Here is a 12,644-nt window from a genome sequence, read left to right as displayed (position 1 = left end):
GAGGCCACGCCGCGGGGAAGGTTTTGGGGTGAAATAAGCAGATTTACGAGCCAAGCCAATTTTTCGTCCTCTCAGCGGCACCACGCAACCGAAGGCGAGAGGGCGCGGCCGCTCGCGGCCGGGCATCCCGCAGACGCGGTGCCCGATGCCGTTTCAGCCCGGGCTGACCCGTGCGCTCGCTCAGCTCAGCTAATGCGCGGTTTTGGCAGTGGGAACACCAGCCTTGTTCGTACTCCATCCATCCATCATGTTTATTAAGTCTGCGCTTGAACGTATTTTGCAGGGGAAATACATTTTTGCAGATGGTCTCGAATACAAAGATAAAAAATGGCATTACTGTGATGGCTACGACAGAAGATTTTATACAGAAATCTGTTCTGGTCTTAAACCAGCAGGTACTGAATTGTGTTTGCGATCCTTAGAGTCTGGAAGGAATTAAACTAACAACTTTGCTTAAGAAAGATTAATTTGGCTACATGAGTAACATGGAGCAGAAATGCTCTGGCTAATTTCAGGACCCGATCATCTGACGCTGCCAGAAGAATGCTGACACCACCTTCCACCCGCTCAGCGCAGGACGCAGCGTTACACCCATAGCGTGGTCCCTTCTGCAGTCACGATCCGCAGGACGGGGCTTTGTTATCTACAGCTTTTCATATCCTGATTAACCCTTTCATAATTTCACCTTTCCTGCATTATCCATGTGGTTTTAATATAGAAAAGTTGAGCAAAAGCAATTAATTTACATCCAGTACATCAAATAAAGCTTGAATGAATCTGTCCCGTGTAGCTTTTTAGTAGATACCAAAATAAACATTTGTGTCCAATCTATGCTTTTGCTAAAGACTTTTATAATGTTATTATTTGTCTGTAGTCAAAAGGTGAAAAGATTTGTAAGGAAGAAGTGAGTAAAATATGTAACGCAATAAATAAAATATCCTTCTTTATATATAGAATATTTTAAGGATGACATGCAGCTGTTCTGTGAGGCCAGCAAGAATATCCCGGCCCCATTTTGGAGTTTGGGGTCATGTTTGTAATGTTAGCTTAGCGGGCTGAATCACAGGACCGTGAATGAGGAAATCTTTTTATTTTGATATCTTTTTATCACACACTTTTTGTGTATGGATTTTTCCATTTTCATTTTCTCCATCTGCAAAATCTGCAAAATGTTTTATAAAATTTATTGTAAGGTAACTGTTGTTTTTCTTGCAAATGCCATGGAACTGTAATATTTCTTAGTCATCTTGATCAAAGGCACAAATGCAAAAAAAAAAAAAAAAGACAAAATAAAACAAACCCTTTGTTTTTTTTTCTTCAGGCATTTCTCAGCTTACAAGTCTGGATCCTCCCAGAAAAATCCCAGAAGGTTGTTACGACTGTGGTGATGGATTCTATAATCCTGAAACCAGAGTTATCGTTGACTACAAACTCCAGTTTCTGAGAAATGCAGGTATGATTAACTTCTTCTGCAAGGTAAACTAGGATGAGTTTGTTTGTCATATCTTCTCGGAGGTGTGATTAAAGCTAAAACATAAAGAATTCCATGATTTGGTTCTGTTACCACTGAGTTAAAATATTTGTTACTTATTTATTTTTATCAGCAATTTATGTATCCCCAGAGTTGTATAAATCATCTTTTGCAAAATTACAATGAAGTATTCCCAAGCAGATATGAATAAGTATATTTTATTACCATTTGGTATGTTAATCTCAGGAAAATCTTCAATCTCTTCCGTTATGATCTCAAGCAAGGGAGTGGTTGTAAGGTGTACATCATTGATCCTGAAAGCTAATAAACTCTGTGTTGTGAACCAGCAAAGTGCTTAAGCATGTGTTTAATCTCTACATGTTAGAATAGTCCATTTTATTGAAATGAGTCTTAGGGCTGTGTTTAAATACCTTACTGAAGAGGAAACACCTTGGAGAACTGTGTTTTGAGTAGAGTCTGGCAAATACTGGGTCTCGTGGGTAAGTCCCCAAATCAATAAGCCTTGGGGAAAATCAGTTCTCATCAAGCCAAAAGAGAAACTTCAAATTAAAAACACACAGAAGATTCCCAAACAGTTGACATTGGGATAACTCAAAAATGTAATCTGACCTGAAACAAATGCTTCGTATTCTGGCTATTTAACCTTCACGTTTATCATCTTTTTAGTGCAGAATTTTTTTAAATTAAAATGATTTCTGAAAGCAACCACCCACCCCACTTTTTTTCCCCCCAATGTCCAAATTGCAAGACCTGGTTTTTCTAGAAGACAGAACATTTCATTTTCAGTGTGCCACAGTTTAACAGTTTTGTTGCTTGGAAACTCCGTTTTTCAGCAAATTTACTATTTGTTGAAAAAAAATCTGCTCAGCTCTACTTTCAAGAGCTGTTATAAGTATGCACTGTGATATTGGAGGGGGGAAGCGAAGGGGGGGTTAAATGAATTGGAGATACCATCTGCTATAAAATATACCCTATGATACATGGCCTATTTTATAAACGTTGAATAAAAACTGATCTAGATTATTACAAATGGCATTGATCCAAAATACTGGAATGCAGTGGGCCTACTGATGAGGAAGATAAGCAACATGCTTTCCAAAAACACAGGAACCTACACAGATTAGTACAGGAGGGAACGCCTTGGAATTCAATTTATTGTTTTTTAATCTGTTCTTTGAACTCATTGTCCTTTATGACATTTATCTCAAACCCTACAAATTATATCAATCAATATTCGCTAAGCAGAGCAGCGCAGCATGCAGTCTGACGGAGTCGTTGGAGATGTGCTTTGTGTGGCCGTTCCATTGAGAGCCCTGTGCACAAAGTTAAACTTGTTGATGTGAGTGTGAAGAAGGAATGTGTCATGTAGGCCAGACCCTTCCTCTCAAGAACATGAACACAATTGAAAAACCCGGCACTTGTTCAACATCAGAGGAACTCTTACCGCCCCAGGAGAGATGATTCAGGGCACAAGGCCACTGCAGTAAAGAAAAAAAAAATAAAAAACCCCAGCTGTAAGCAAAAGAAACTGAGGAAGAGGCTGGGATGACAGGGAACAGATCCAGAATTACTCCATTATAGGCTGGGCAGGAAGGAGCAGGAAAACCTCCAGGCTTCCAGCCAAGTCTTGAAAGCATCAAAAGCAGATGGTAGGAAGCTTTCAGGAAGTTCTTACAACAGCTTGACAGGTTTACCAAAATGACACTATCTTCCTCAGGTCTGGCAGCAGGCTTTCAGAATGCTCCAGTTCTCACCTTTCACCCTGGCCCTATTATGAAGCAATTTCTGATTGTTTCTCGGCTGTTTGTGAAAGAGAGCAAGGAAGCATAGAGCCTTGGCACTGACTTGCCTTCAAACTGGCAGCATCCAGGTACCATTCCAGAAGAGAACAGACACCGGTTGAAACTACTGAGTTTGTTTCCACCACTTCTTTGTCAAGATGAGCGCATGTAGAGTACCGCGGAGACTCCCGTTAAATTTGGCAAGCCTTGCATTTCACTAGCGTGGAGGTCTGATACTCATTTACTTAAAGAGCTCTTACTGTTAAAGCAGTGCAAAGGCCCATCATGAAAACATAATCAGGCCCAGGGAATGAAATGACAGCAACAGTTTTGTTATACGGTTTTATCTAACAAAGTTTTCCAAATTCTCATTACAATCTTGCAGTTATTACTCCATCCCTAAACCTCTGCTTCCTCAGGGATGCTCAAATTTCTCTTGATTCTCCATGTGTTCTTCAATCTTTTCTTTCTTCCAGTATTGCAACGTACGCAAAATTGGACACATAAATAAGAATGGGAATGCTCATTTGTAAGAAGATATGTTGTTTATTTTGAATAGATACTAGGACTAGACTCCTGTTTCACTAAGAATATTACTTCCCCCACCACCCCCCCAGAAATAGGACTCCTGGCACCTTTGTAACACAGTTTGGTCAACAGAAAGATGGGAAGATTTCCCAATTTTTCAGTGAGAAGTAGAAAATATATGATGTTATGTTTAATGCAAAGCAGGGAGGTACAACAAAAGCAGTGACATTCAGGTTTTAGGACCCCCGAAAGCCCATAGCTTTCTCCCATAGGAGAAAATACCATCAAAAATAGAAATTTTGTTCTACTGAGATGGAAAAGGTTAGAGGAGATTGCCTGGGTCACCTCTCTTTTGATGAAAAGCAAAGATACTTCTGATGAAAATGGTTCTGTTTCTCCTGTGGTTCTCCAAAGGATGGTCTAAATAATATAAAACATGCCTTTGCTCTTTGTAATATGAGAATATTTGTGCTACTACTTTCATATTCCATCTTCGGGTTTAATTAGTATGTGTATGGTGCATAGGGTAGCTTTCCATACTGCAGTCAATATTACCTGAAATACACGCGTCTTTTTATATAACATCAAGAGCAGGAAGACACAAAGCCTGCCTTTACACTAAAAGCTCAGTCAGGTAACTGAGTTAACATCCATGTTATTAAGAGCAGGATTAGGCCCAGAAAACCAGGACAAGTCTTATTAAGAGGAGATTTTTTGGTGTTGCTGCAAGCCCAAAGCAGCCAGCAATCAGTTAAGGATTTCTACAAGCCTAAAAGTCACGTAAAAAGCAGCAATAAAAATGTTGCTGCTTTAGGAATCATTATGAGCTGAAAAAGTCAAGATTCAAGAACATTATTTTATTATAGTTTAGAAAAGCCTGGGTTTAGAACGTCTAAGGTTCCTTGGCTGTGAGGCTGACTCAACTCCACAGGCACGAGTGCGAAGTCATTTTGATTCTAAGCCTTAATAATCACAGACTTACAGTTTCCTCACGTTGTTACCTTGGGATGAAGGTTCTCATGCTTGGTCTGAAAGAATTTAGAAGCAAATTTTTTTTGAAAGTCAGCAGTGATGTGTGCATCCATTTCAGGTTTATCCAAGTATGCAAACCCATGAGATAAATCTCCTACATTTAGACTTTTTTGTCTTGCAACTCAGATCTGACTTGCACCAAGTGCTTTTTGAAATGTAGACTTTGACTTGTCTGAAAAATGTAGTTGAGAAACAGAGCCATAACCACTAAATAATTACTCAGGGTAATATTTCTGTACCTACCCTCATGTACCCCAAATACATGCAGATGTTTGCGTGCTCTTTCTCATAAACTACTGGAGAATTGGGTGTGGGATGAGGACCTGGCAATTTTTCAGGCCTGGAGTATTTCTGGAAAAAAGACAGCAAGTTTAACTTAAAGTCGACTGTGGTGCAGGAAAAAAGATTGACTGCACTTAGGGATCATGCACGGAGCTTTATTCCCTGTTCTTCTTTGAAATTGCCCATTCTGATGATGGAGGGAGTGGATGAACAGTCTGATTCCAGGCTAGTCCCTAGTCATTGCCTAAGAATGTAAGAGTTGTTTTGGCAGATGCCCTTAGCAATGGAGAGGAAAGCCCCAGCAATACACATACAGAGGGAATATAGTATTTTTGTTCGAATGAATTTAGCTTCCCATAGATTTAAATGTCTACTTATAACGCAGGACCATTTAATCTTTTGTACATTTGTTTCTTTTTTATTTGACTTAAGATACTGAATTTAGATGAGGTTTGGTTCCTACATATTGAAACTCTTAAAAGCTCTTCAAATAATTGTTCTTTGGATACTTGTTAAGCTAAAGAAATCAGTTTTGATCGGCAGCAAAAGTTCATGCTATTTTAAGTGCAATGCTATAGCTATTTTCTGTTGTATATTTAATCATTTTGAATTATATGTCATGTAAAAGATTTTAGCTCTGGGGCATTTGCCAGATGGCTGATTCTGCATTTCACACAACAAAAGAAATAATGTTTGTGTAAAGCTCTTAAAAATAGTTGGTAATCAGTATATTCTACAACGAATAGGATCCAGACCTGTTTGGAAAAAAAAACAACCAGCTTTTGCAGAAATTAATTTAGAGGATTTGGTCTCTACCTCTGGGCTCTGAACAAAACAAATTGTGTCTATTGTTTGCTGATTTTTTAACATTTAACAAGTTATCAGAATTGTAAATTTTACTCATTTTTATGTTAAATGCCGTTTATTGCAATCCATTGATCTTTTTCTCTTTACTTTGGCTGACAAACTTATTTCTGAAAACAGTGTTTTGTAAAGCAGAGAGCCAATACTACTCTCCGTTTACACAAGTAGAGCATACGAATGTGAGTAGCCCTTTGCTTTTCTTGCAACAGCTGGAACGCTTGCCCTTTTTACTGCTAACTCCTCTTTCTGGCCTCTTCGATTCACATACCTCCAAAATACCATTGCAAAACATATTTTCCCTCTCTGCCATGGCACTCAGCTTGTTTTCTTTGCCCGCCAGGCTCTACACAAGTCCATGCAAATTCACCTTTTGGTCTTGTCTCCTCCATCTCCCATATACTTTCTTCTCTTGCATCTAGTCCCAGGACATAGTTTTTCTGCCCACATTTGTACAATTCCAGTTTTCTGGTACTTGCTTTCCAGACTCACTGCTTCTATGACAGTCAGAAAAGTTGAAAAATATTACATTAAAGGGAAGGTTAGAAATTGCGTGATAGCTCTTCCATCTGGATGTCCAAGTGTCGCTCATCTATCTTTTCCTATTTTTTAGTTAGATAGCTTTTCTCCTGCTGTGAGCGTTTTGGACCTAAATAATCTCCAACGCTTAACAAATAAATTAGTTGAGGAGCCAAATCTTAGAAGGAGGAGAGGCAGAACATTAGCAAGTATCAAACTGGGGACTGCTGACTGGGCAAGGCAAATGAATGAGTACTGAAGTGAAGATGGCAGAAGGAAATTGAGTCTACTTAATGTAAAGAGAAGACCCCAGACTCCTACAAGACATAGCTTCATGTCTATTCTTACTCTACCCTAAACACATTTTAAAATGTTGGACCAATTTTCCTACCCATCATATGCTCTTTTCATATCTTTTTATATAGAAATGTGTTAAGATCAGGCACATTTTGAATGCCATTGCAAGATGCATACTTTCTCGGTGTCAAAGCCTGCTCAGGTGACAGAGATATTGGAGACTTCTTATCCATGTAACCAAGAAAGTGGGTTTAGATTAAATTTGGCTTACATGTTTTAATATAAAATATCCTCCATTCAGTAAAATATATATGAATCAATTTGATTTATATTCAATACTATAACCAGCGGTGACAATATTAATATATGCATCACGGTGTAGGTTACTGCAGTAATTTCAGTAGCTATAGCTTTTGCAGATATATTGTTCCTTGTGGTTTCCTGGTCTCAAAATACTTACCATTTTGAAAACTGTGAAACTTTCAGTTCCAGACAGTGGCATGCCAAGAATAACAACTTACTTTGTGTGCTAGGCATCCCATTGTGAATCCATTAGATAGGTTATACACAAGTCTTATAGGCACTTATATTCAACTATACACTTTGTGTGAAAACAAGTTTTACAAGAGATGGAAAGTTCATTTGGGGGCCATTTTGGAATTACGGTAATTAAAAGTAAATGGAAGGGTGAGAATTTGTGGGTGGAAGCAAAGGTTAATTGAAAACATATTTTCCATTTTCTTGCCAGCCTTGATGTTGGTGGGGTCAGGTGCAGTAAGGAAAGTGGCGCTAGGGACCCGGAGGGGGCAGTGGAAATGAAAGGGGTGTGCCAGCCAGAATCCATGGCTGAGATGCTATCACATGCGATTGTAATTGTGTAGTGGAAGAACACGATAAACTGCGCTGCGGGTGATGGGAGGAGTCAGGAATGCGAAAGAATTAAATGATATTGTTGTTTACAATGGTCTGTGTGTGCTTGGCTCTGTGCAAACAGAGAGGAAACTCAGCTCTTGTTCAAGAATTGTCTACTGTAAACACACTCTCTTACAAACCATGGTCATGGAAAGCTGCTCTTACCACATGGCTGTGTCCTCAGGCTGCGCTGGAGCTGTGCGCCTGGCTGTCCTGATGGAGGGACATACCAGGGCACAGCTACTCCCCTCCTTGCTCACACGGCCTTTAACAGAAGTGAGAGTGGACGAAGGGGTGATGCACGCTCACGTCTGGTCCCAGCTCACCTTTGGGCAGAGGAGGGAGCCAAGGGTCTGAATTTTGGAGTGCATCGGGGAGTGCATCAGGACCCCGGTGTAGACACCAGGAACCCATACAACTACAAAGTGTGTCTGAAGACCTAACAGAGTCAGACAAGGTTCTTAAGGTGAAGGATGTAGGTTTTTTTCCCTGTGCAAAGCCGCTAAGTACTCTAATTTCAATGCAGTACATCTTCCTGTGCACCTCTAGGTGGTTTCCTGGGAAAGCGTTCGTTAAGAGGACAAATCCGGAAGCCCACGCCACAATACTGCTGTTTGCTGACAGTCTCCACGCTGCATCATGGCCGACACCTAAGCATGCAGAGTCCTAAGAAGTCTCTCACAGCTGGGGTTTCCATAAGCTACACAGAAATGCGATAGCTAAACCCAAATAATTCTAAACTTTGCAACATGCATTTAATATAGGAAGATTAGATGCACCTAAATTACAGTGTGTTTTCAAGTTGTCCCTTGGAAGCACCCTGAAGCAAGCCCACCCTGAATTTTGAGCTGTTTTCAGCTGTTTCTAATCCCAGTTGAGAGATAAATCTGGAGAGTGTAGTTGGGAAGTTCTCTTCTGCCACTACTTCTAGGCTGAACATTGAAAATTAGACAAGTGGTTTCATTTTGCGGAGATGTTGAGCTGAAATCCACTGATTTAAGTGGGCTGCAGTTTGCGCTCCCCATGGAACACACCTAACAGCTTTTCTGACAGACACCTGTATGGACTTTGCTGGCATTTGGTGCTTCCCCTAAAGCCGCCCAAAGTAAGGGAGAAACTTGCAAAGCCATGTTTGTTGAGAAGAACTGATTTTGCAGTGAGCTACTTACAGGAACACACTACAGCTAACAGTTAATTGGGTCTTTTTTGTCTAAAAAGACTCTACTCAAACTGACCTGTTGACTGTGTAGACACTGTCCAACAGTAGATCTCTAGGACTTGCACCCCTGATTAATCATCTACGGTGGGCAGATGCTGTTTCTGGGGATCACTTGTGCAGGTGGCTACCAGGGTTGGCTCCGTATGCCTCTGCCTGCTTAATGAAAACAGCCTGAATTAATTACAAAAATAAAAGAGACGCTATCCCAGTTTGGGCTGGCTGAGGATCTTGCCCACAATATTCAAAATATATTTTGTGGCTGCTAGAAAACTGATCTTATTTTTGATTGAGACACAAGAAAATAACTAAAAAGAATCAGTCAATATTTACATACATTCTAACAGCTCATCCACTAAGATCTCTCGCTAGCTCTCTGTTCAAGATTTCAATGATATGTCATGATAATAATCATTATATTTCACTAACTTTGGAAGAAATAACTTATTAACATTTACTAACTGAACAGGGATACACCAAATTGCAACAAAATTTTCAGACAAAGCTTTTTTTCTTTACCGTCAAATATCAACACGGTTAGTCCTGTTTCAGCAAAGTCTGTTCCATAAGTGTATATTCTACTGAGGAAAATATAAAAAAATGGATAAACTTTTAAAGATAAATGTGCTGACACAAAATTCAGCACACAACATGAAGAACCCCATACTACCTAATTGTGCACAGGATGATAATTTACCACTGATTAAAGAGTTTGTATTTTTTTCAAATCTTTTTTAAAGGGAAAATTACTTCTGAAGGTGAAGATGTGCTTAGACAATCATATTAACATATTCAAACAATTGCAATTTGCAAAATAGTAATTACAACTCACTATCTGGTAGCATTAATCAAACTTCAAGGTTTAATTCCATTTTAAATATTGATGAAATGTGATTCTCCAATCTAACCCTGGTGTTGCAGGGTTATGGAAGCAGCCAGTGACAGAAAAAGAGGAACGTGTAGTTAACAAGCAGCTGCCACAAAGAAGGATCGGCATCTGTGATTTAAATTGTTAGCTGCACAGTCAGGTAGAGTGTAAAAAGGGTAGTCAAGAGGCTGTTAAGTCCATTGCTGCCAATTACTAACAATCAGGGAGGAGCTTTAAGACTTGTTCAGTACAATAAACCCAGTTTGTCTTGTTTCAGGGGTTACTACTGAAGAGGTTGCAGCTGCACTGATTCAAATAGCCCTAAAACTACAGTAATTATCAACCAGTCTTCTTTAGTGTAGCAAAAGTATGTTTTACCATAGCTTAACTCTTTACATTCTAATATTTCCCTGCCTCTTCTCACATAGCTAGCCCTGGAACCATTCTCATCTCTGGGTTTGTGGTTCTTCTCACTATGCTGGATCAATTCTTTCATTTCGTTTCCCCTTACCTAGACCAAAGACCAATAGCACGGTACATGGGGTTGGATGGCAATTCTAGGGATTTGATTCAGGCTATTTTTTGGAATACCAAGTCATTACATCTATTTTTCCTTTTCATATAAAAAGTTGAAACTCATACAGCTCATTCATTTTTTACATCTGATTAAACTATATGCAAGTTAGGCGGTGCTTATGAACATGTATTTAATTTGCATGAGATCAGATCACTGCATGAACCAAGACATTCTGGGATGGGTTCAGGGAGGCTAAAATTCCTAGAGCGACCCGCCTCGTGCACTCTCCTAGGAGACCATGAAAACCCAGCGTGCAGAAGGAAACAACCTAGGCAAACCAAGGAAGTGTTGGAAACCTGTTAAATGAAGCCAAGTTAGCACCTGCCTTTCTTAGGGCTTATACCCTTGACGCTCGGTGAAGTGAGCGCTGCGGATTTCTCGCTGGGAAGGCAAGCTGATTATTTCTAGTACTCAGGCGCGCCAGGTATATCTGTACCCAAATAGAAGCTAGACAGTGGTGATGTATAGCGTGTGTAAGTTCTGTTTATTCCTTCACCGTGGCAGAAATAGACAAAGTTTCATTTTCTTGTGGTTATGACAAGCTCAGATAAACTATTTTTTTTTAGTTAAGGCGATTCCAGCTAAAATCACGGCGCTACCCGGGCTGGACAATATGTCTTATAGCCGAGGCTCACGTGATCACGTCATTACCGTGCTGGAACACCTAGTGCATAGAACAAAAGCCAGCGCGTTGATTATGGCTTTGACAGTGTTTTTAAGAAAGCTTAAGGACCACATTTGCATTCCCGCTGCATCCCGCAGTGGAGTCTCTGCCTCTGTACGGGTTGCGTGGTCTTTAAGCAAGATTCAGTGCTTATCTCTCTAATTTTCCTTTTAGCATATTTTTCAGCATTTATTTTGTCATAGTTTATGCCCAGATAAGAAATGTGCCATCAATAGAGTATTTTGGTACGGACCTATTGATTCATAGGCACAGGGAATAAAAAAGAGATCACGTCAGTGAAACACCGAAAGAGCTGAACTTAGCCATTCTATCCAAACGGTAACCATTTCTCAGTCATTAAAGCAAGCCTACAGCCTGAGCTGTTGGAACAACGGCAGCGCAAGTGCGTTCTCCAAAAGGCTCACGGTCACTGGGGCGCTGCGCAAAGGTGGGTGCTCGGCACCAAAACCGAGCTTTTGCAAGCCAGCACCCGCGAGTGGGAGACAAGAGGGTCGGGAGGCACAAGCCAGCACTTTGTCTGGAAACCAGTGACTGGGTGCAAAGAGCAAACTGGAGAGCAGGCTCTCAGGGAAAACCTGCCGTGATTCACCGGCCTTTCTGACTCCTGGCTGTCGAGCGTGGCAGACGAGAGCTGCCCTTCAGGCAAGGGACAAATGCCTTGGCACGTGCTTTCCTTAAGCCTGCTTTTACCAGGATGCCAACAGAGCGGCACCTTAGGAGACGCGAAGGCACGCACTCGACTCGCTCGGCCGGGAAGGAGAAAAAGGGGAGGCTAGCGTGAAAAAATAAAAAGGAAGAAAAAAGGGAAGACAGAGCGGACTCGAATCAAAACCCACTGCAACCAATAAGATTAACCCCCAAGCTTGGAGACTTGAGCATCAGACCTATTTGTCACATACCCTTCTGTGAACTTTCACTTCTTAGATCAGCACAACTTCTTCCCAGGACCTTCCTACCTTTTGCATTTCAAATGCTACGATGTCGCTTTAACCTAAAGGTACAACTCCACAGTCAAAAGATCTCCATCCAAATTTGACTCCTTACAAGCAACACGCTTCTTTCTCGATCCATTTTGAGCTACCTAAGCAGGGCGCTCGGCGGTGCAGGGCAGCCATGTAACTAAATGGGATTATGTGCTATGCCACGCGACGGCCACGGTGCCAGGATTACAGCCCCCCGGCTCCATCCTTCTCGCAATCATCTATTCTTTCAGGTAATAAGGGCTGCTACAAACCCCTTAAAATTTAGATGCAAGGCCGGTTAGAAACACACGTCACAAGCAGCTAATAGGAATTTGTTAAGACAGTGGTAAACACAAGAAGCAGCTCCAATACATTTCATTTATATAAAAATAAATACAGGTACTGTTTTAAGTAATACTTTGATTATTTTCAAAGCTTTTTGAAGTTAGTTTTTCCTGTTCTACTACACAGATCTCTTTTCTCCTACACAAACACAAAAGAAAAGGCTGCAGAACACTTTTTGGAGACGAGACTATTTAAATCCCTGGAATTAAGAAGCCACAACTTAACATTTGCCCACTTATTTTTTTGTAATCATGTACAAAATTGCTATTCAAACTTTGCTGGACAGT

General features: G+C 40.6%; 1 protein-coding gene across 1 annotated transcript in view; it reads left to right on the top strand.

Annotated features, from left to right (window-relative positions):
- The first annotated feature begins 247 nt into the window (after positions 1–247).
- Positions 248–12,644, top strand: part of MORN5 (MORN repeat containing 5) — a 13,093-nt gene continuing 696 nt past the window's right edge. Inside the window, exons 1-2 of the mRNA XM_010289695.1 lie at positions 248–395; positions 1,322–1,453. Coding sequence (XP_010287997.1) covers positions 248–395; positions 1,322–1,453 — 280 coding nt within the window. The remainder of the gene's footprint in view (positions 396–1,321; positions 1,454–12,644) is intronic.

Source organism: Phaethon lepturus, unplaced genomic scaffold (assembly GCF_000687285.1).
Source record: "Phaethon lepturus isolate BGI_N335 unplaced genomic scaffold, ASM68728v1 scaffold39986, whole genome shotgun sequence".
Lineage (NCBI taxonomy): Eukaryota > Metazoa > Chordata > Aves > Phaethontiformes > Phaethontidae > Phaethon > Phaethon lepturus.
This window is presented reverse-complemented; position numbering and strand designations above follow the sequence as displayed.